This window comes from Platichthys flesus, chromosome 1 (assembly GCF_949316205.1).
Source record: "Platichthys flesus chromosome 1, fPlaFle2.1, whole genome shotgun sequence".
NCBI lineage: Eukaryota > Metazoa > Chordata > Actinopteri > Pleuronectiformes > Pleuronectidae > Platichthys > Platichthys flesus.
In genome coordinates this window covers 16214921-16239438 of record NC_084945.1, presented here as the reverse complement: position 1 = coordinate 16239438, position 24518 = coordinate 16214921, and the positions used below count along the sequence as shown (strand labels likewise).

At 41.1% G+C, this 24518-nt stretch overlaps 1 protein-coding gene across 1 annotated transcript in view; it reads right to left on the bottom strand.

Moving 5' to 3' along the window:
• myom2b (myomesin 2b) overlaps positions 1 to 22822 on the bottom strand; it is a 28419-nt gene extending 5597 nt beyond the window's left edge. Inside the window, exons 1-34 of the mRNA XM_062386889.1 lie at positions 22684 to 22822; positions 20260 to 20358; positions 18336 to 18393; positions 18102 to 18256; positions 17798 to 17884; positions 14745 to 14833; positions 14500 to 14550; positions 14171 to 14335; positions 13626 to 13787; positions 13301 to 13442; positions 12663 to 12862; positions 12147 to 12200; positions 11938 to 12065; positions 11516 to 11699; positions 11232 to 11406; positions 10995 to 11116; positions 10680 to 10867; positions 10422 to 10548; positions 10069 to 10247; positions 9122 to 9236; positions 8610 to 8772; positions 8388 to 8494; positions 7560 to 7604; positions 7006 to 7142; positions 6714 to 6858; positions 6292 to 6354; positions 5493 to 5560; positions 4829 to 4942; positions 4241 to 4328; positions 3444 to 3482; positions 2473 to 2578; positions 1598 to 1664; positions 1135 to 1231; positions 517 to 553 (exon numbers count right to left, since the gene is read on the bottom strand). Of these exons, the coding sequence (XP_062242873.1) occupies positions 517 to 553; positions 1135 to 1231; positions 1598 to 1664; positions 2473 to 2578; positions 3444 to 3482; positions 4241 to 4328; positions 4829 to 4942; positions 5493 to 5560; positions 6292 to 6354; positions 6714 to 6858; positions 7006 to 7142; positions 7560 to 7604; positions 8388 to 8494; positions 8610 to 8772; positions 9122 to 9236; positions 10069 to 10247; positions 10422 to 10548; positions 10680 to 10867; positions 10995 to 11116; positions 11232 to 11406; positions 11516 to 11699; positions 11938 to 12065; positions 12147 to 12200; positions 12663 to 12862; positions 13301 to 13442; positions 13626 to 13787; positions 14171 to 14335; positions 14500 to 14550; positions 14745 to 14833; positions 17798 to 17884; positions 18102 to 18256; positions 18336 to 18393; positions 20260 to 20342 (3740 nt within the window). The 5' untranslated portion in view covers positions 20343 to 20358; positions 22684 to 22822. The remainder of the gene's footprint in view (positions 1 to 516; positions 554 to 1134; positions 1232 to 1597; positions 1665 to 2472; positions 2579 to 3443; positions 3483 to 4240; positions 4329 to 4828; positions 4943 to 5492; positions 5561 to 6291; positions 6355 to 6713; positions 6859 to 7005; positions 7143 to 7559; positions 7605 to 8387; positions 8495 to 8609; positions 8773 to 9121; positions 9237 to 10068; positions 10248 to 10421; positions 10549 to 10679; positions 10868 to 10994; positions 11117 to 11231; positions 11407 to 11515; positions 11700 to 11937; positions 12066 to 12146; positions 12201 to 12662; positions 12863 to 13300; positions 13443 to 13625; positions 13788 to 14170; positions 14336 to 14499; positions 14551 to 14744; positions 14834 to 17797; positions 17885 to 18101; positions 18257 to 18335; positions 18394 to 20259; positions 20359 to 22683) is intronic.
• Between the last annotated feature and the right edge of the window lie 1696 nt (positions 22823 to 24518).

Genomic DNA, 24518 nt, shown 5'->3' with positions numbered 1-24518 from the left:
TATAGACTCTGACCTTGTCTCTCCCCACAGGCATTTACCAAGCTCATCTTGGTTTAGTGTTTGCTTGAACAGACAGATCTGTTCTATAATACTCAACAGAAGCATCAGTGTTTGCAAACAGAACAGTGACACAGCATCGTATTGCAACAGCCTACAGATCCTTTACATTGAGCATCTTTTTGTAAAGGTTGTGTTCTACATGTCAGTGTGGTAAGTTGCGTGTGTAGATGCTCAACTCACATAAAGTGTGTTCAGGTTTAACTTTGTGCTCTACATTTTTTTGAAACAAGGATGAGGAATATGAATTTCGGCTGATGAACAGGAAGTGTCATGGCAGATCAATACACATTTCCTGACCCCGAACCCTATTTCTGGAGAAGACTCATGCTACCAGATGCCAAACTCGCAGTGATCAAGCTGGCTGAGTTGAAAGGTTATTAATCACTCGCAGAGGAAGTCTGACTAAAATATAAACATGAAGACAAATATAGAAAAGAGTTGAGAGTGGATTCTTACTTGAGTCTCCGGAACTCAGCAAAGGCCTTTTCAAATACTGTGAAGACAAAGACACAGTTTTATTTAGTTATATTGACGGTATGATTCTCTCCTTAGAGTGATCCTCTGGACCCTGGTTTGAAATGTGGCTTTAAACAGTGTTTGTTACTCGCTCCTTCTTGCAGCCTGGCAGATTTGAGTGTAAATGTGAATTAATCATCTTCTGCCGTAGCTTTGGAATTTGAGGAGAGAAGTAATGCAACTGGAAAGCCGTGCAGACTGGGTGTTATTCGATCACGTTTTTCTGTTACAATCCAACACGACTGGATTCCATTAAAAACCAAAATGACTTTAAGGTGACCACAGCTGCAGGTGTTTGTGAAGGAGCAAACTTTTTAGAAACCCTTTTTTTCCGAGCGTACAGGGATGAGGGTCTGAAATCAAAAAATAGATTTTTGTTTGGAGCATCTCTCCCTGCACGCCTCAAACCACAGATTGGATCCAAGCGCTCCATAAAAACAAGTCACTGAGTAGTCTCTAAACCTTTCTTTACGGTGCCGTCGTAAAAAAAAACAAAACAGTGAGTGACACACAACAAGAACAGAATGAGAAAAGTGAGGGACATAAAAAGTTACTGACCGTCCCCGCTGAGGTCCAGTGTGCGTTTATGTGAGGTTTCAGGGTCGGCGATCACGATGGAGTACAATCCTTTATCCCTTCCCTCGGGCTCGATCACCTGCGATGAAGTCAGTGCATCAACCGATTAGTTATGTGATCAACAAACCAATCAACTAATCGGCTGTTTATCTCTCATTCTGTATCCTGACAGTAACAATTACAAAGCTATTTGACAAAACGATTGCCTGATTTAATTAATTAGGTATAATGGTTTTAAAAATGCATGTGTGTTTTTATTCATTACTCCTTCTGAACATTATCTATTTAACTCCTCTCAACGTTGCCCTGGTTTCACCTCTTGTGAGGATCCCTTGAGCAGCCGTGCAGCACCCGAGGTGCTTGACTGTCATAAAATCACCTGTGTATGAATCACCTAACAAGCACGTAGGTGTACTGCTCAGCGCTGTACAGGAGACAATAATACCTCCATTGTTGCCATAGCAGGGGTTCCTCCAATCACATGCTTGTCACTGTGGGAGAGTTTAGTCTCACTGCGGAGAAGAGCGGAGGAGAGAAGTTAGTGTAGAGAATGACTGGGTGAAGTCGGTTTCAGAGGTCATGGAAAATCCTGTTTACATGCCTACCTAATGTCACCATGGCTGCCTATGGGGTGCCAATTTCTCTCTCTTGCTCTCTGTCACTCGGTCTCTCTCTCTTGCACGTGCACACACACACACACACTCACACAGAAAAGGGCCGGGCTGAGGTTAAAAATCTAATCTCCCTCATTTTTTGTTCTTTGAATAATTGATTTAACTAAAAAAGCCGCTACTCTTTGTCATTGTTCCCTCTCCCCCCCCCCCCCCCCATTTTCATTCTTCTTACTTCTCTCCCTTCTGTCTTTCCCTCTCATTCAGTGTCCCCTCCCTCCTCAATTTATAACCTCCAGGGTGTTACAGAGTGACTTTAAGTGCAGGAAAAAAACAACATTGCTACTTTAAAGAAGAGGATGGGGGGGTGATTCTTGTCACAAAGCAGGGCAATTTGACTGAAATAAGCAGGATAATGAAACACTTGCCGAAAGCCATCACAAGTTTTATTATGTGTGGCTTATTGTTTTTACCGCTCCCGGCGGTTTAACTTGAGAGAAAAACAAAATCATATGTTTGCCGTCAGCATGTTTAAGACTTAAAGGAACTTTGGTATTCCTCCTAGAGCCGCCGCCATGACTGCTAACACTGGAGTTCTCGTTATTATTATTTATTTCCCCTTCGTCGTCTCACCAGTGGCTCTTGTTGTCATGTTAGTGGTGACAGTAGTGGTGTTATTTGTATGAGTATTATAAATGGAACATCTTACCCATTAACCCAAGTGATGTTCATCTCTGAGGTGTAATACTTCAAGTGACACTGGAGCTGAATGCCTGTAGCTGTGCAGTGAATCACCAGCTCAGCTGCACTGGCTCCTGGAGGACACGCCGAAGGGGACAGAGGTTGTAGAAGACACGTTTGAAAGCAAAATCAGATTCCCATTTATTTTTTTACATCTGCTACTGGATAACCCACAAGATACACCCCCCATTAATAATTCAAATACAAATAAAAAACATCCATCTACAGTCATTTGTAGTCCTGATTTTAAGACTTCCCTTTTTTATGTTATCCTAAACCAGCATGGAGAGCAGTTATACTAATAAAGCAGAGTGTAGACTATTCTAGAAAGCTTTTCTATCTAAAAAAGTTACACACTTCACCACGTCTGTGCTGGACTTTACTCACTGCACATTACAAGTGAACAAGTGTGTCATCCACCTGGTCACATCACCATGGTTTCCCATTATCCCAGTAATGAACCCTCTTCTCCTCTGCAGCCACTGTTGTAACAGAGGCTGCAGACCTGTCAAGTGACTGTCTCTTAAAATAGGAGTGAGACGCTCCTCCACACTGTCACTGTGACAGAGCAGTGGAATTTTAAAGTGATTTCACCACACGATGGTATGATGGCCAAATGCTTCCAGCACGACAACTTCTGCCACATGCTGATAAGTGTGTGTGTGTGTGTGTGTGTGTGTGTGTGTGTCTGTCTGTAGCGGGAGGGGGGGGGGGGGGGTAGAAACAGAACTGTTTCAGCCTGGTGATGAATCTACCGAATCTGTCTGAGCCGGGCTGTGATTGTGTCGTGTTGAATTTAGATAATTTGCACTTGAATCAGACGATGATGGTGATATTTGGGACTGTTTTTAATATGGTTAGATTATTCCCATTTGGGTATTCAAATCTATGTGTGTGTGTGTGTGTGTGTGGGTGTGTGTGTATGGGTGTGATACATACCTGCCAGTTGGCTGATCTTATTTATGGCATCGTCAAAGACTGGAAGAGAGGGAGACAGTGAGGGGGTCAGGAGGAGAACCAAGAGAATGAGAGTCGCAATACTGTCCTCTGGTGGCTGCTTTTTAAAGGTCAGAATGGTAATGTTGAAAAATACACACAACATATACTGTACATGCTATAAATACATTTACATACGGTACTTGATATATATCTGGGTGTGTCTTGCTCCCTGGGTACAGATTTGAACTGACACTATTACCATTAGATAAACAATTAGATGAATATGTCTATTCTCTGCAGCCAACTTTAAACTCTTGTAGAAAGCTGTATCTGTTCACTAAACTCCCTTCAAGGGCTGATTAAACACCAACACCCTTCTAATACAGTGTGGATTAGAAAAACTGAAAAGCAGAGTAATGCTCAATCCTGCCATCAAAATAAGTACAAGCTTAAAGGACGGCAGTGGAGCAGCTTATGTCGACTCCACACAAACATTTGCAGGAAAATTAGAAAGGATTTTCTCAGGAATAAACACAGCCAGCAGGTCAACAAGCCGTCAAATAGCAAGAACTGTGTTAATGCCGACATGAGAAAAAACAGGTTGGGGTTAGAGGGTTTGTTAAAAACTCATTAGTTTGCCATGTACAGATACACGATATATAAATTGTTAAGCTGTTTTTCAGTCGTTCACTTTAACAGGCCATTATGCTGAGGGTTATTATTATTTATTCTTGCTCAGTCAAACGACCAGTCAGCGAGTGATTACTCCCATAATCCCTCAGGCAAGATGTGTGTACCTTTTCCGGAGATGTCAATTTGACTCATGTCTTTTCCTCTGTCATCACTGATGGTGGCCTTATAAACTCCTGTTGTCTTCAATGAAAACTGGAGAAGCAAAACAGGAAATACATAAAACAGAGTGAGGAACAATTGGGAATAAAGTGCTTTGAATATGAGCACATTATTGCGGATGGCTTCTTTCCTTTCTTCTCTAAAAAAAAAGTGCCCCTGTTTTTAGATCCTCAGAGAAATACGAAAAATGTGTAACTTTCACTGAAGAAACTAGAATGGCACTCAGGAAGGTGCCAGGGCCCAACAGTCTCCTTAAATTCAATCAAGCTGCACCAAATTTCACACATTCATAGATATCAGTTTCCTAAATGTGTTTTCATCAAGCTCGATGAATTGTTTCCTGGGGAAACTAAAAACTGTTTAAAAACACCCTATCTTACAAACATGCAGATAGGGGTGGAAACATAACCCCGCTGGTGGTGGTAAAATGTTGCATTGCCTTGACTTGATATCCCCTCTACACAACACTACCTCCTGATAAACATCACCAACACTGGTTTATGAGCATACAGAGGACCAGTGGCACCAATTACCAGTTTAATTGGCAGTTTGCAGAGTCCCGATCCGAGGTCAGGCTTCACATCGGGGATGATCTCTGTGTCTTCTCTGTACCAGTGGAACTCCGATTCCTTCTTCAAATTAGCAACCTGCAATGAAAAAACGTAATCAAATATAATTTTAAAACATTCCGCGTAATTAATCATTAACGAGGTTTTAGCTTCTTTTATAGAGGATATAAAGCAGATCATAAAATCCCAACAACACAGAGTCAGTCTCAGACGCACCCAACCCCAAAACTGCATGTTTGCTTTACTTCTATTAATCAGCGTTTACAAGACCCTCGTCTGTCCTGAGTCTCAACTCAGAGAGCAGAGCGACAACTCCTCCCCCCCAACTAATCACTGGCATCAACGACTGACGAGTCTGTTTCTACAAACTACGACAACGTGCACTTATATGGACCAATCAGAATGACTGGTACGATACCCAATTTAAAATTCTGCTAACTATATTCTTCATGATAACAAAGCCAAGACAAAAGAGACTATAACTCTGCTTGTTTTCAATGTGGACCTCATTATTACAGAGCTTTGTCAAATCCCGGGCTCAGCCTCCGCGGAGCAGCTAATCACGAGTCAGCCTCCCTTTTGTTTAGAGTGTAAATATTCAATAATTATCGACTTTGACTGTGTTTACCTTGCACACCAAAGTGACAGAGCAGTCGTCTCCAACCTGAAGGGTCAGGAACTCACTGAAGTGGGGACCTGTGGTGGATTAAGGGAGGAGAGAAACACCCAGGGAAGGAAAAGGAATTTAAAATAAATGACTTGTGGGCCCCGATTGTTTGCGCTCTATTAATTGCCCAGTGGGTGATTCTTGCTTACTGTGCTTAAGTACAGTTCTCAAGTATCTGTGCTTCACTTAAGAATATTCAGGTACTTTTCTCTTTACTACATTTTTACAAATTCAGCGTTACATGTTCAAATTTTTTTACATTTTCAAAAGTAATCAATAATCAGGGGGGCACTGATCCAATCAGAGCAGGCAGGTACGATTAGACCCCGCCTCCTGCGGCAGTAGCATCACTAGTGAAGAAACCGCACTGGCGAGACCAAGCCATAATGATGTAGTAGACCGTAGCATTAGGGAATAGGCTACACAGCAAGTACTGTTACTTTAACAGTAATACTTTACTTGAGTACATTTGGGTCTATTTATTTGTAAAATGTTTAATTACCACCTTCACCTTTGTAATTACCTCATGTCTGAGTATTGTTTAAAAATTAGAAATGCAAAATGCCTTCTATGCTCAGCCAATGGGTTCATTTAGAATTTTCAGTTTCCAATTGCCTCTTTTGAGGAAACCTTGGTCACCATCCCCCCACCCCCCGCTCCTGTGTACTCACTGATTAGATGAGTTAGTTCCCAGACAACAGAGGCGACTGAGAGTTAAAACCCACACAAGCTTAAAAGTGAGTGATGTTTTGCTTCTTACCTTCCTTGACTCGGATGTACTCCCTCCTCTGGTAGTCAGCCTCAGCCAGTGCTGCCTTGAAAGCTGTGTGCACGTACAAACACACACAAACAGAGAATAATTAAAAAGATCAAAGTGGTGCCAGTAGTTGCCGGATTTATTTGCTGGATTACCGAGACTAATGGTCTCATGAATGAGGGTAGAATCATAATTCATCACATAAAGCATCTTTTGAAGCGTATCAGCGCACAGTAATAGTGTCCTTCAGACATTTAAAAGTCACTGTATAAGGTAACTGCTTTAAACCTCCCTTCACACACACACACACACACACACACATCTGTATACACATATATACCTTGGTCTCTATAAACATACTACAGCAGCAGCTACAGAGGCAAAACTATATTTTTTGTGGTACATGTCACAGCTACATTTCCTACCATCTCCTATCAGAACCAGTGAGCTCTGTCCTTTGCCTCCACCGTCTGTGATCTGGCAGGTGAACGTGCCCTCATTCTCCTCAGTGAAGTGGTCCATGATGAACTCGATGATACCTGTAGCGACGTCATGACCCATCTTGTTGGGCTGCAAGAAATATGGTTTTTTAGCTTTAATTTGTCATCACAATCTTAATCACCAGACAGACAGAAAAATGTTTAAACTTGAACCCAGAAAAATCTTTTTTTTTTCATTTCTCCCTTTGTCCATTTCTTTAAAAAACCCTATTCTTACATCAGCTCCGGACAGTTCCTTGTTGTTTGCGAAGAATTTGTACGTGACATTGGAAGAAATCTCTTCAGCTTGCAGCCAGAACCTCATTCTTCCTCTCTCCAAAATCTTATATGTCAGCTCAGACTTTAGTGGGATGACTAGAGGAGGGAAGAGGAGAGAAATAGAAGTAATTATTAGTGAGGAGAGGAGAGGAGAGAAGAAAGGAGACCAGAAGAAAGGAGAGTAGAGGAGTCAGTTGGAAGGCAACAGACGGGAGAGGTGAACGCTAGTGAGGCAGGTGATGCAAAAGCAGGTAAGACTTTTTGGGATGAAATAAAAAAAGGAGAGACGCACGCCTAAAAGAAGAATGAAATGTGAAAGGTTCAAAGCAAGTCAGAACAAAGCGAAATGAATCCATGAAAGATAGAAACAGAGAGAGAGAGTGGGTGAGACAGATTAAAGACGCAGCAGAGAAAACGTGTAAGAGACAAGAAATCCAAATGGACAATGAGAAAGAGATTACGAGAGATTGAAAGTGTTTTGTTGGTTTGAAATTGTTTGCCAAAGGTACCTACTTGGGTGTCTGATATCGTAGCTGAGTGCCAGCATCTTTGCCAACTCTGAAATGAGAAGAAACAACTTATTCAGGTGATAATGCAGTGGGCACAAACATATTTACCCTCATGCATACAAGTAAATTTATCACAGACTTTGAAGGGGCTGCTCGAGTACTGAGTCTGGAGTTGGAGAAGTCGTTACTGTAATTGTGTTTAATAGGCGGAGGAAGACAAATGCACAAACACATAGAAAGCCTGGAACTAGACCCACAGGCCCGCTGTGAAAATCCTCCGACAAACTGCATTCAGCGCTCAGATATTTAATAACTGCAGTTTCCCCTATTACCCGCGCTATAAGTGAAATACATTATACATAATACATGCGGATGAAACCCTTATTATGAGTTGTGCTGGGGAAAAAAACAACAATGCAAGGCCAAATGGGAAGCAATCAGCGTAAGGCACAATAAATAACAGATGTGGTTTTAAAAACACACATTCAGTCGCAAGCTCAAAAGGCCATGTGAGCAATATGCTCGACTGGTTTTCATCAGATGTGTAACGTAATTGTTTGTTGCCCTGTTGCCAGTGTGATCGTTTTAAAGCAGTCTCTTTGCTTTCATCCGGATTTCCTCCTGCACAACGCTTGATTCTTCAATACGCATTTTCCTTTGGAGTTTTGTTTGAGCCTGTGATTCTGATGTCCTCATCTAACCAGACTTTACTGTGTTCTCCCAATCCATGTAAGATAATGCGATATGAATGTCGGCAAGAATTTGTCAAGAAGAATAAATGATATATGTAGTTGAAAACTAAGCCAGACTTTTAAAGACAGGTAAACTTTACCTTCAGAAGAGATTGTATAGCTGGATGAAATTCCCTCTGTGCTGGTGACAGAAACAGAATATGTTCCAAAGTCTTCTTTATCTGCGTTCTTAAAGATCAGCTTGGAACTACAATACAACACGAGGGAGACAGAGACAAGAGAGACAGAGGGAGGTTACACGTTTCAAAATCTCAACACTTGTGTGTGCATGTGTGTGTATGTGTGTGTGTAAGTGATCTCACCTGCTGCCTTCAGTCTTAATCACCACTCCTTTGGAGAGATCTGTTATCTCTTTATAATCTTTTTTCCAGACAAACTGAGAGCCCTCATTCATTTGGCAGGACTCGAAGGACATAACGATGTCACCGGACTTCTCGTCCACCACACAGGAAACCTCCTGGGAACCTTTAATACACAAGACAATCACACACACGGCATTAAAGTGACAACTTTCAAACTGCAATCATTTTATTCAACAAGAAAAACTAGCACACAGAATAAAAGAATAAATAATAAGTAAATAAATAGAAAACTGAATATGTACATCATATACACATTTTACAATAGCAAAATATGTTTTTTATGGAGGTATGTCCGCTAAGTGCAGTGGTAACAGGACGTTGTTTTACCTTAAACAATATTTGTTAGATTTGATCATATCAATCATCTCCCCTTCATTTAAAAACAGTACATCACATAGTGTAGACATGCTGCAGCACTTTACAGAGGAAGTTTGTAGACAATGATAAGTTACCTTCCACAGCCTTGGCGGTCACGGGGTCAGAGGTCATTGAAGCCATGCCTGCTCCTGCCTCGTTGACCGCACGCACCCTCACCACATAACTGCTGCCCTCCTCCAGGCCTGTTACCTATAGGAAACAAGCAGGAGAGCAAGGGGGCCATGAATGTTGGCCTGGATGTGTCAATCATCATCCCTGTAAATCTGCCAGGTTCAGTAACTGTGATTCTGTATCAGTATGTTTGACATGAGAAACCATTGCTGGTAAATAACCTGATTTCTTATTTGACAGATGAGACAACGACAGGAAATCTCAACCTCATATTATCACCTAGACACATTATTGTTTAACTGTTGGTATCTAAGTGACTTAATATTATGTACTTCACTCATACTTAATATGTACTGCAACTCATGATTTATCAGACCACTGAATAATAATAATTCATAACTTATAATGTGTCAATCATCAATCCCTGTAAATCTGCCAGGTTCAGTAACTGTGATTCTGTATCAGTATGTTTGACATGAGAAACCATTGCTGGTAAATAACCTGATTTCTTATTTGACAGATGAGACAACGACAGGAAATCTCAATCTCATATTATCACCTAGACACATTATTGTTTAACTGTTGGTATCTAAGTGACTTAATATTATGTACTTCACTCATACTTAATATGTACTGCAACTCATGATTTATCAGACCACTGAATAATAATAATTCATAACTTATAATGTATATTTGCTGACTGAGTTGGCTTTATGCTTCTATTTTTTAATATTCTTTACTCTTTTGCTGAGTACTTAACCCAGTAGGTACTCCTTATTTCCACTAGGTGTCAGTATACCACAATTTAATATCCGCAAATTACTACCGTTTCCAGTAGACACAATAAATTACTATATTCGTCCAGAAGGTTGAAATTCAATGGATGTATGTCAGCAGTGTCAGTTCTTACCTTAAGGAAGCGATGACTGACAGATTTCTCGTTGGCTGTGACCCAGTCAGAGGTGCCCTTCTTAGCATACTCAACACAGTAGCCTGTGATTGGTCCAGAACCAGAATACACAGGCTTTTGCCACTCAACCACCATAGAGCTGCCTCTTACTTCACAGAAAGACAGGTCATAGGCAGGACCTAAAGGAGGAACACATTTAAATTAGTTTTTTTTATTAATCTTTCAAGGACCTTCTGCATTTCCCTCCATCTAATTCTCAAAGATATTTGGTAGATATGAGCGTGACTACTTTAAACTTGAATTCATGTTTATTCTCCATGTTTCAGATTCATCGGTTGATGACGCTCACTGACCGGGCTCAGGCATCGTCCAGGCCTCACAGGTGAAGTCAGCAGAATGCTCGGACGCGGCTCCGAGGCCGGCCAGGTTGGCTGCATACACCTGGAACTGATAGACTGCTCCCTCGGTCAGGCCCTCCACCTGTCAATGAAACATTACCATGTTGACTAAGATGGAATAGAGGAAAGTTGTAGTTCAAGGGGTGAAAAGTTTGTCTATTGAATAAAAGTTTTTTTTTTTTAAGGTAAGTTTGATAACAGATATTGTTGTACCTTATACAGTCTTTCTTTGACTGATGGGATGTGAACCTCCCTCCAGTTGTCTGTTCCACTGCGTCTTTTGTCCACATAATACTCCTTGACCTTTGCTCCTCCAGAGTGCAGAGGCATCTTCCAGTTCAGAACCATTGATTTGCCGTCACAGCTCAGCAGAGCCACGTCGTAAGGGGCAGAAGGGGTGGCTGAAACGGCATCACTGAATTGTAATACTACTAAATACCAGTACAATATTTCTACTTCACTCTCATCAAAAGATTTGTCACAATCCAACAGGGTTACAGAAAGCAGATGTCATGTGTCGGTACTGACTGAGGGCAGCCTTGACAGTCAGAGGAGCAGACTCCTGGGATTCATCACTGAGACCCAGCTCGTTGATCGCCTGGACACGGAACACGTAGGTTTCTCCTTTGGTCAGACCACTCACCACAAACCTGAATGAAAACAATCAAAACGGGATTCTGGGTCATTTTATATTACGCATAAAGCTACAACCAAAAAAAGACACATTTCACAAAAGAGTTTGGTTTTTGGGGGTAGAAAACATACCTGCAGTTCTTGTGAGGCTTGTGATTGGCTGAGGTCCAGGCTTTGGAACCTTTAACGCACTGGTCGATGTAGTAGCCAATGAGATTGTTGGGTTCCTTTGGAGGAGCCCACTGGATGAGGACGGAGGTGTCTGTTTCTCTTGTAGAAATCACCTGACCGGGAGCTGATGGCACACCTGAGGAAAGGAAAATCTTTTTTAGAACATTGAAAATATGTCAAAGCTGGACTTGATGCACACCAGCATAATCTACAATCTGTGACACTAACATGAAACAGCAACAGACCTTTGAGTTCCTGGGTCTCGATCCGGCCTGTCGGCTCTGAGGGCTCACTGATTCCATAGATATTGGCCGACAACACTCTGAACTGATATTGTTTTCCCTCTGCCAGGTCAAAGACGGCATAACGAGGGGATCGAATAGGAACCTGAGTGTTGATACGCTGCCATGCATTACTGTCTGCCATGCTCTGTGGGGACATGGGAGAGAGAGGACAGAGTTAGCTTTCCTGCTTCATTAACACACATAATGATATGTTGTACTGTATTAAACTGGTTTTACTGCAGATCTTAAGTAGCTGTTTACACATAATGTCACAAATCAATATATACATATATACACTACTGATATAAACTATTGTTTCACATAGCATTGACACAGCGGTGTCCTGGCCCTTTAGAATGCACAATGTAGTATTCGATTCCTACCTTTTCCATAAAGTACCACATGGGAGCCTTGCTGGAATATTTAGGAGCTTTCCAGCTCAGAACAACATACGTCCTGTCGGTTTCTGAGGCATACATTCCTGATGGAGCACCGGGAGGCTTTCCCTCAACTAAACACAAACACACACAGATTATACGTGATATATAATTATAGATTTTAGGTCGACGAGTGTTTTAATCCAACAACCCACCTTCAACTTCATCGTGGTAAGACACAACATCCAGTTTTCCTCCGAGCCTTTTGGCTACAGGATGATAAAAGACAGGACAGTTAGATAAGTTGGATTCTGATTCAGATCCTACCAGACTGCAAATTGTTAACAGTGAGATGCGCTGTGACAGAACCAAACACTGTCCAGTTGTGTTTGAATCTTAAAGAGCATGTTAGTGGTTGGAGCAAAATGATCAGAATCAAACATAATATCTGAATGACCGGAATTTAATAAAAAGATTAAATGAAACTGTTAATAACAAAGATATTATTTGATGATGTTGATGAAGTAGCTCTATGATAACGTTTTATGAGTCAAGTTGGTTAAAGAAAGTGAATCATTCATCACAGACATTCTTAAACATAAATGTCAGAGTTCATAACTTTGCATCCATTCAAACATCCTAAAATGACTTTGACATTTTGCTTCTCACTTCAGATGATGTATCATAAAAGGCCAGGATGAACTTTCACTATATAATCCAGTGAAACCCACCGTGGAGCCTCTCAAACTCAGTGGGGTCCAGAGCGGCGATGGGATCAGACATGCGGGACGCCTTGCTTACTCCTTGGGAGTTGACAGCTCTGACTCTGAAGTAGTAGGAGTGTCCTTCAAAGAGCCCAGCCACTGGATATTTGCAGATCTTAATGGGGTGATCATTGCATTGAGTCCAGTTTTCAGTGCCAACCTCACATCTACAAAATGAAAGGTAAGTAAGAAAAGGACAAAAGAGGAGATGAGTTGAGGAGAGGAGAATAAATTAGGTTGCAAAGATCTCCACAGTATTATGTTCAGGTATTAAGTCACTTTTCAACTGCAGCTATTTAATTAATGAAAAGTATGTAAGATGAGAAGTTATTTTACAAAGATTTGTGGCAACTCTGAAGATGATTACAGCAAACAAGGCAGCAGTGCAAGCATCATGTAGGCAACAAATTAAGTCAACAATTATCTTAGCTGTAAAAATAAAATTGCAGTACGACAGAAATGGCAAGATTATCTGTCCCTTGAGACAGTAAGCCCTTCAATAGCACAAATAGTCAGGTAAACTCTATGTGATGACTTACAGTAATATGTTTGTCGTTATGTTGCTCATTTTATTTATTTATGGTGTTTATGTCAGTAACTCCTACTTGTCCACAAAGTATCCCAGGATTGGACCCTCTGTGGTGGTATTAGGTGGCTTCCATGACACAATGACATAGTCTCTATTGGCATCGTGGATCTTGATGTCCATAGGAGCACCAGGAGCTCCAGGGACTGGGGGAGGACCATCTACACAGGATGGGACAGGGGGACATTGCTTTAAAAAAAAGTCATGTTAGTGAGAATATTTGTGGTTTGTAAATGAGTTCTGTAAAAAGAGGAAGAAAATGAATTCACGAAGTTCAAATCGAGCCGTTAGTCCTCAACATCACCAACTTCTCTTGGACTGTACAGCCATTCAGCACCGCTCACCTGCAACAGATACAAAAGCGCTGTGTTCTGCAGTTCCTCCTTTAGTGACCATGCGCAGAGTGTAGAGTCCTTCATCGTCTTTGAACAGGTTAGGAAGAGTCAAGGTGGTGTATCCTCTGCCAATTTCAATCTTCACCCATTTAGAGTCAGCCAGACGAGTTTCTAGAGACGAGACGGGATTCTGAATTAGGTCTCTTTCAAATTATTAAAGAACACATGAGGTTTGACTGTATAAAGTCATTAATTCATAACAATTTGCCGTTGTTCCACCTGGCCCCCATTAACTGAGGCCTACAGACTCCCGCGTAGCAAATGAAGAGATACTCTCTAGCTGGGGTTATATCATCCAAATCTATTACAACTTTCAGTGTAATTAATTTGCAGTAAAAATTAGAGGCTGTAAAAACGCTCCCATTTGTCCACAGCTGTGCCTGAGGCTGCATGTCGACAACGCTGGGTGGTGTAGTCTCAGCGGAAGCCAGTATATATTACTAGCAATTACGGTGCAATTACTCTGTCATAACATATTACTTTATAACAATTACCATCTCTATACCACTGGGCCTCAGGCTGCAGGTTGGCCAGGTTGGGGTTCAGGGTCATGGCAGCAGACAGAGTGGCAGATCCTCCCTCAGCAGAAAACACAGGCCCGAACTTCTCCGTGAAAGTAATGTTGATTTTAGTGTAGTTGATCTTGGGAAGCATGGAGGCTGCGGGACAAGGGACAGGAGAAAACAGGACAACAGAGCAATGGGAACAGGGCCGGTGCAGAGTGTGTTGCTTTGAAAAGAATGACATACTTCATGGCCTATAGTTGTGGCACAGATCTTGTTATTGCGAACATAATGGAGATGAAGTCAATTAATGTGTTTACCTGAGTAAGGCAACCACGCATATGGACATGTCTCTTCATCTTCCTTGAATCCTACATGATCGAAACACAAACACCAAAATTACACGGTATAAATAGATATTAGTGTACATTCAGGTGGTGCTGGTGGTAAACTGAAAGTGTCCAATTCTATTTATACATCATAGAAATAGTGTCGGACCTATTTAATAGACCAGACATGTATTTATGTTTAACTAAGTAGTGGGACTTGATGATGAAGGGCTTACTCTTGACGATGATGGAGGCCTGAGTAGAGGCCTGTCCATGGAGGTTACCAGCAACAGCAGTGTACTGGGCTGTATCATCAGTGCAGCATCTGGAAAAGACAGCTCAATTTAGGGTTTTCAGCTCAATACACCTATACGGATTAAACTATGCTGTAATAGAAGGACACGGGAAATGCCCACATACCAGATGTATTGAGCATCCATACATATTAGTTCTAACATGACTACCTGGAACTTACTGATGTAATGCCAGTTTGGATTTGCTTCTACAAAGTGCATGAAACTAATATACCAAATGAGCAATAATTTGCCACATGGCCGCATCATTCTGCCAGGGATGGACAGCAGCTGAGGGAACAGAGCCTCTCTTCACATGTACAGTGAAACCTGCAGTGTGGCTGGGTTCAGTAGTCTGGGGATGATCTGTTTTGACCAGCAGCATATGTCTGGTTTGGTCCTGACCTGTTCTACACAGATAAGTTAATGCATGTACACGACTTGGCATCAGACACACTGTAATTCCTCTAGTAATAATCAGTCTAGTTTGCATGACTTCTTCACAAAAATACCCAAAAAATAAATGAAATAATCTGCTCCAGCGGACGTTCCACGGGTTTCAGGTTGTAGTGCATCAGAACACTTTATAGCATGTGTGATGTGGAACTTCAAAGCACCACATAGAGTTATCACTGCCTCTGTTACCTCTAAAGTCATATGGTGCTCGAGAGTCATCCAGTAAATGTAGACATTAAGACTTAATGTAAGCTTAAGGTATCTGCAAGCGTCCATGTGGCCCCAGTGACACCGCAGAGCTTTACAAGGGTCCCACACAAAGGTAGATTTACCATTAGCCAGTTTCTAAGGACTTTGACACTTAGATATGCAGGGAATCATGTTGTAGAAATTAGTTTCCAATACATTGTCGTTTGAGAGAATATTGATTTGCCAAAACGAGAAATCCACAAAGAGTATTAAATCTTATTTTTCATTATGCATAAGGGGATTATGTCATAGCCATGAAGGACATACTGTCATAGTCCATTGCTTCATAACTCATATTGAAAAAAATAGTGCCATTACAGCGCAATATACCATGATTGTATTTAAATCATGCCTCTACTGTTGAAGTGGTGCTATCCATAGCTGAAATCTGACTCTGGACTATAGATCAAAACCTATTGATGACAGGGCTGCCATTAATACCTTGTGTCAAGCACAAACCAGTTTGACAGACACAAAAGGGCTGCTAGAGAAATCTTTATATTGCACAGATCTGTCGCTTGAACAACCTCAACCCTTGAGCTGAAACTCTTTTGCTTTATTTTCTCTTCAACCTCCAGCCTTTTCATCTTTCTACCTCTCCCTGAATCCCTCTCTCTGCCTGACGCTCCTCTCCTTTTCTCCACAAGCTCGTATTAAAACAGTAGAGTGAGCACGGGGCGGGCGCAGTCAGGACGAGATGACTTTGACATTATTAACGAAAGTGATTGCAGGGAGTTGCATCAGGGAGCGAAGGGAGAGCAGCAAAAGTATTGTTATTTTCATCTATAATAACCTTCAGTAAATACTTCATATACACAGATATGGCTGCACCATCAGTGTGTGTGTGTGGGGGCGTGCATGTGTGTGTGTGTGTGTGTGTGTGTGTGTGTGTGTGTGTGTGTGTGTGTGTGTGTGTGTGTGTGTGCAAGTGTGCGTGCGTGCGTGGTTGTGCAGGAATGTCATGGTGTAAAGATCCAAGACAGGCTGGTGGTTAGGGATTTCTCTCTCTGTCTGTGTGGCCTAACTTTTAATAAATAATTTATCCCATAATATCTTTCAATCCATTGAAGAAGCTAGAAAACATCACAAGCCTTTAGTAGTGGCAATCATTTTGAATTTAATGACTTTAAATTCAAAATGAAAAAAAAAAAATCACTCATAATTAAAATACTGCAGGCTCATCGAGCTAAGGAGAATTAATCGAAAATCATTAAGAGAGAATGCAGTGAGTTTCTGTTGTGGGTTGAACTTGGAGTAACAGACAGAAGTAGCGAGGGGAGACGGGATCCACGGAGAGAGTGATGACTGAAAGAATCCTGGAGTATCATGTGGCACTGAGGTCAGCACTTGAACAGCTGAGCTTCCTAAGGCTGGAGGGAAGGCAGGATATGTTCTTGTCCCATATACAGCATCCAATCGCACAGCCCACCCTTACAGCCAGTCAGCTGACTCTGACATATGACTACAGTCAGAATTTAGAGTCAGAGGCTGATGGATTTGACAGGAGAGATTTTCTGAGGGTTCATGTCATAGTCAGTGCCCAAGTGGGAATAGAATCATGAATAAGTTTCATAATTCATGAAATTTGTAAATTGATAACTTTAGTCAAAAAGCTATTGCAGACTCAATCCCCCCCCCCCCCCCCCCCCCTGGTGGCTGGCTGCAGTGTGAGTCATAAACTCTGCAGTGCATGGGACATGGATCAACTAAGTCAAAAGACATGTGAGAAACATTCTTCTTAAAGATTAAGTAGTGTTTGTCACACTGGTTCAAGTGCTCACTTTTCATCCGAAGATTACTGCTTGTTCCAAATGACATCAGACAAGCAAGATGGCTGAGTTAGCATCCAGGATATTTTGGATTAGTGTCTGGACAGTAAGTGGAGACGCACGGTCCATCTCTATATACAGTCTACGATGTTCATTCAAATGCTCTACTAGAACTAAAGAGTCTTGCAAAATATATTTTATCCTTAAAGCCTAAGGAACATTAAATATGTTACAATTTGATTGAACTTGTTTTCAAGTACTTATACACCTGCACTGTTTTATAAGCTAGATGTGTTTTTTCTTCTGTGTTTTTGGCCTTCCAAGTGACAGGCACTATATGCTGAAGTTGAATTCACACTGTGGTTCAAAGTCAAGGTCAAATTCCAAACAACAGATCCCGGAATTCACTTGATGCAGCTAAGTGGCAGCCTTCGTCATAAACTCAGTCAAATTCTCTAATAAAAACTAACTTTTTCATCAATTACTCTTTGTCAAAACAGTCTGTGTTTGAAGTTATTGTACCTCATGATCTCCAGTGAATGGATTCCACCTTTAGTTTCTACCAGGTACCTTCCAGAGGACACGTCCAGGGTCGAGCCATCTTTATACCTATATGAGAAGAGATTTACAGCAATGAGACATTTTACTACTGAGATCAAAAATATGAAAAACAAGAAAAAGATCAGTAAACAAACTTAGTTCATGTAATAAGTTATGCAACTGTTAGTATAGGGAAAATGTAACCAAAAAATCTCCCTTGAATATATTTTTTTCATTTTAGTAGGCTATTGAATTACCAGGCAAAAAGTTTTTATTGTTGATTTACCATTTTACAATAGGCATGGGGTATCCCTCCACAGTGCAGAAGAGTTGGACTGAAGTGTTTTCAAACACAGTGTGGGACCTGAGTCTGACCAGAAAGTGTGGTCCCCTGATCATGGGCTCCTCACGAATATATTTGCAGTCCATCTTTGTCCTCACCTAGAAAGATAAACAAGAATGCTAATTTGAACAATGTTATTGACACAAGTGTGGATAGTGTGAGTTCATAGATTCTTACCACTTCCTGGATGCGAGCTTGTTTTTTGTGCTCATATCTCTCTTCCATTGCAACAGAGCTTAAGACAAAGAATACATTTTATTCATATTACATAGTTAATGGACAGTTCACAGGGTTGATATCCAGAGACAAACAACTATTGAAGCTCTTGGTCACACCTATGACCAACACCTATGCCCTTCCTTCATTTTTTTGGACAGTGAGAGGAAAGAGGAACAGCCAGAACAAACTTTCAGAGGCACAAGAGAACATGCAAACACATTCACACACAGTGCTAACCACTGCACGACTGTGCTGCCCCACTGACTAAATTGAGATGACAATTTTCTTTTTTTAATCGGCAACACATGCTTTCAACATCTGCCATGATTTCAACAAGACCAGAAGCTGTGTAGGATACTATCTCTGGCAGGAGAGTTAAGGCTCCCTGACTGAGACTAAAGAGGAGGATGTTAATGCACGATCCGACCCAATCGATGAGATAAGAGACTTAAATGTTATATGAGGGCTCATGTGGTTGACATCAGAAAACCTTGAGCACAATAGATGTTATTTAGATTGCCTTTGTGAAATCCACCAGGAGAAAATTGTATATCTTCCATTGGGAGAGCCATTTCCTTTATAGGTTAAAAGATTATAACAATGCCCACCAGCTCTTAATCTGTCTCTCTCATCGCTGTTGTCGATCAGACATTCAAGGCTAGAAGTCATTTCCTAACAGCAAACTGAAAATCGAATGAAGTGTCCTGCAGTCCAGACAGACAGAAGAAATATGGCAGAGGCTTTTGTGATGATCTGACACTGTGATGAGACCAGGGCTGGAAGGACAATGCTGCATGGTGATGAACATCCTTGACTTAGAGTAATTGTCAGGGTTCTTTTTTTGCAAGTGGATGCTTGGTTGGGGTGCGACAGCTCTTTACAGCGCCTGTGGGATTTGTGAGGGATCATCCTAATTGGAGAAACAAATGCCAGTGACCTGCTATACAGAGAACAGTGGGTACACCTATGTGATAAGAACAGACTTCCAATTACTTCACCCAGGAAAGAGTGTATTTCTAGCTAATTAGAAAGAAATCTTGTCGTTGGCACATCAGTCATTGTTCAAGGGACATTGCACAAATACACTTACTTGAGGTTGAAATAGAAAGAAAAGAATATGGTTAGGAAGTAAGCTCTATACGAGCAGAAGTGGTGCCATATGGAAAAAAGATTCAATCACATGTTGTTATTTAACAAAGGTCAGACTTGTGTTGGGGTTAGCGGATTATTCGCAAAAAAAAGAAGAAAAGCAAGATTAAGATGTTTGAAGTGGTAAGTGTGGACATGAATCAAAGCGGCCAGAATACCAGTTGGTATTCCTCTTAAATGTCACACAAAAAAACAAACATAAAAACTCCACATAGTGTTAGAAAGAGATTTTTGTTTTCCCCTACGGTGTTGTATAATTATTGTCAGCCATTTTGTTATAATCCTAATGAAATTTCAAAAACAACATTTACTAGGTTTTAGCAGGTTTCCAGAAAAACCTGTGTTAAAAATTGTTGAAGTTAATCCAATGCAGATCAATTCGAATCATCAATAGCATCAGTTTGAGACTTTTGCTGCTTTAATTAAAACTTTAACTTTAAAATCTCATTAGCCAGGATATGAAGTTCCAATGTGAACTTGGGATATCCCTTGTAAAAATATATATCCATGTTTAGCTTGGGAATCTCAGGGTTAGCTTGGATCTAATTGGGTTAGCTGAAGCTTCTCAACCTTGGCTTGGTTTTTTAAGCAAGGTTGTTTTTGCCACAGTTTAACAAGGAAAGAGGTTGCTACTGTTACAATTCTCCAATTAGTAAATATTAGAACTATGAGAGTGCTACATTAGCTTGATGCTTTAGTTATAACTGCAGTAGAATCAGCATCTATCCTGTACCTGCTGTATTCTTTAACCACATAGTTGCTCTCTTTGTGGTGATATTCATGGTTGTAACTCCCACGTTTGCTCCACGCTGACATGATGGCGCTCTACGACCTGTTGGAGCAGCAGAACACACAAATACACACAAATACTGATATGGTAACAAAGTACAGTATAGTCTTGTCTGAAGGCAACAGTGACACTGACATACACAACACAAAGGCTGTCGAACATGAAGATCACGTAGATCAAACTTAAAGAAGGAAGAGGATGGTTAATAATGTCGAGGAGCATCTGGGGCGACTGGCAGTAAAATGCTGTCTTTGTCTGTATCACGTGCTTTGCAACAGTAATAAAGAGCTGCCTCGATCTCCTGCTAAAAGAAAGGCCCTCCTGGAATTTAGACAACAAAAGCTGCCACACACAGACACACACACACACACACGCAGGAGTCTTACTGGAAGCCTCAGCAATGACAAGGTGACACTGCATTGATTTAAAGACACCACTATCACAGACACACGTAAACACAATGCACGGATATGCACTATTGTTGGACCGGTGACGTGTATCAACAAGGACTGAGAGTACAGCTGCACCCAAGATCGTCCTTCACCTCGGCAGCTCGAAGTTCAGCCTCAGCAGTTACAGCTCGTTCATCAAAATGTGCTGGACTGTAAATATTGTAATTTTCCACTTTTAAGACAAAAGAGTCAAACAACACAAATTGCAAAGAATAGTTCTTGAGTGTGAGCTCTGGAACAAACACGCATGAACACTGACAAGTTTGAAGTTTAAAGCTGTCAAATTAACACATTGAATAATAAAAAAGGATATTTTTCAGAAATTGCAAACTTAATTTTTACATTATTAGATCAAAATATGTTCATATGTATCATAAAAGCTCCAAAGTTTGAAAAGTAACATACCACAGTATCCACTGTAGCATTCCACATCACCAAGGCCATTTTTCTTTTATCACCACTGAAGCCTTTGATAACAATTGTGTCTTCACACCCCCTTCTTTAAGCTAAATGGTAAAGTCTTTATTTAGTGAAAGCTGAAGTTATTTTAAATGCCTTTTACTTCCAGGTGATCACAGCATTTACTTCCCAAACCATTTGAGCCGTTTCTCATTACTGGGCGTCTGCAATAGACATACAAACACCTAAGCGAGAGCATACGTTTGCCTTACATCATGCACACACAGTGGAACAGAATGGCCTTACATCACCCACGTCTTCAGAGACTAGAAATAAGGTCAAATGAAACATGAAGCCAAAACCTCAACATGAGAGCTACTGCGACATGTTGAAGACATTCCCACCTCCACATCTCTGAAACACTCACCCAAGCTTCGGGGTCGCTGTGCCCACTGCCCAGGCCATGTTTAACTCACATTTAATGCCCCAAAGCAATCAATCAAGCAGCAGGACAGGTATAGATAGTGGATGACACCATCATGCCCTAATCCCTGACCTTTAACCTGTAACCATAACGTCAATGAATCAGGAGGTTTATTAGTGGAAGAGTTTATGCTTTTATATTGTCATGTCCATCCTCTTATAATAATATAAAAGATGCCATATGAATACTCTTTGGAAGCAAAATGCTTCAAACTGAAAGATCCAAACTACACACAACACACAGGAAGACGTCCTTCCTAAGATAATATACTTAAACTGAACTGCCACCAGACAAGTGGTCACTGTGAGCCAGTGATGTTTTATCCCCAACTTTCCTTCACCAGCTCCTCCGTAGCAGTCCTCTGCCTCAGTCAGTCGCTCCAGTACTGTAAATATCTGCCAAATGACACCTGAGCTTCTCTTTCAATTCTCAACCATAACTGTGCAAACCAATGGAAATCTGCAGGATAATCATGAACAGCTATCTATATTACTTGTAATGTAACCAATGAAGGTTGATACAGATAAATAATGTTCATTTTCATGTGGAAATGTGTCATTTAAGATGAAACATTAGTCAGTGAACAAGCACAACGTCAAGTTTAAATGAGGTCAATGAAATAAAAGTCCCAGAACCAAACACCAGCAATTTGTCCGATGAAGCAGCAGTCCCAAGTGCCCGTATTAAATTTGACTGTCTTGTCAGTGTCCATTCAGACCAATTAGAGTTACTGTGATAAACACACTTTGACCTGCTGTGTATCTCATTTGTCCCAGACAAGATGATTAAGATCATTATCCTCAAAACACATCCTTCTTAACTCTCAACTCATATCTTAGATCACTTGAACTATTATCAGCTCTGGTTAGGGGCCACACAACATCCTGTAGTCGTGCCCTAATCTGCTCTCTGTACCTCCATCCCCCCACTCCACCTGCTACACTTGGGTTTGAAACAAAAGTAGCTGAAAAAGCAGAGGATAACGAAGCGATAGAAACACAAAACAGAGTAAAAGGAAATCATTTTTCTTACCCCTTGAGATTTCCTTTGCACTGACTTCGGGTGACAGCCTGAATCCACAGGGAGTCAGCCTAAACCAAGTACCAGGCCAACACAACCACCACCCGTCTCCAACTGACCCCCACCTGCCGCTCACTGAGGCCTTAAAAGGAGACAGAGCTGCCTATATATAACCGGTAACCCTCAAGAAGCAGGGCTGCTAAAGCATATAAACGTTTAAAACAGACTTTAATCGTAACAATGTTTATTGGATTCTAAGTTCGTAACAACTGATGCAAAAAAAATGGCTGGTCAATGCAAAGAATGCAACAATGGGGGGGGGGGGGGGCTCGGGGGGGGGCACGTATACAAGAAGCATTTTTAGCTTCACGGAAAAGAAAACAATACAGTGTGCGATCTCAAGTACATGTTTAACTGTCCTGTTACATTCTTTTCTCCCAGATCAAATGTAACTGAGTAGTTCAGATTCTACTGTGTGGTTTTGTAGGATGTGTGAGGTGGTGCTGTCATTGCTTCATGCAAAGAGGTGTTTCTGTTAGTAACTCTTCTCTGCATAACACAACACAAGCAGGGCCACACAGCTGCAGTATACAGCTGTTTCGCTTAGACATTTGAATCTAGCTGCACTTTGGACAGAACTGAAAACCTTGTCCAAGATCGTTCTCCAGCTGCATTCAGAAGCTTCTTGAGACACTGTGTCGCATGCTGATCTTTGGCCGGAGCCTATTTATAAAACTAGCTACAGTTACAGCCCGACTATTCCTGACACAGTGGAGGAGCTGTGAAACGCATTTCACATCTGATGGGAAGTCATATGATGGGAAAACATGGAGTTACATTTGAGGGAGGGAAAGAGAGAGAGTGTCAGGGTGAGAAACTGGAGAGCGCTGTGTGGTGCGTCAGTGGCGCAGACTGAAAAGTATTAGTGAAAAAGGCAGAAGACAAGAAGGCAACATAAAAAAACAACCTCTCACCATCATACACCCAGTCCATTAAGTCTGGATTGAACATATATATATATATATATATATATATATATATATATATATATATGGAGGGTGGCTTGGCAAAAAAGAAGGACACTATTTTTGCAAAAGCATTGTTTTAATTGTTAATGGTCCTTTTTTTGTAATGTTCAGATGAGCAGCACCTTTTAGAGAATAAAATGAATCTAGTCAAATCCAACAGATGCAGTATTTTTCTATGGTTAGGGTAAAAAAGCCTGGATTTGTGAATTTGCAATAACTTACCAAAGCGTATAGGCAAACTATGAGCAACATCATATAAAAGTATATTTATATGTATACATGTACGCAAGAAAAATTTAAAATCACATAAACAAAGTTATACATCATGTGAGAGGTATTTTTACCTATGAAAGACTAAAATGTGTCTGTGTGTGTGTGTGTGTGTGTGTGTGTGTGTGTGTCTGTGTGTGTGCGTGTGCGTGTGCGGGTGTGGGTGTGTACGTGTGTGCGTGTGTGCGTGTGCATGTGTGTGTGTGTGTGGGTGGGTAGGTGGTTGGGTGGTTGCAGAACTGATGCCTGTCTGTGGTTGCAAAGAGCCCTCTGTTGGTCATATACTAGAACACCTATCACACTAACCAAAGCCCAGAGACAATTTTTAGTACATTATGTTGCTGGGAGGCAGTAAGATGATGATGAGCTTGAACTGCAGGCTAACGATCTGCAGCAAGTCGACAGAACAGAAACAAAAGCAAACAACAACAACAACAAAAACAACAACAAGAGGGATAAGACTAGGAATAATGAGATTATTTCAATCATTTTCTTCATACTGGTGGAAGCAACTCAGCCAATAAGACACTCCCTCTAGAAAGCTGTTCT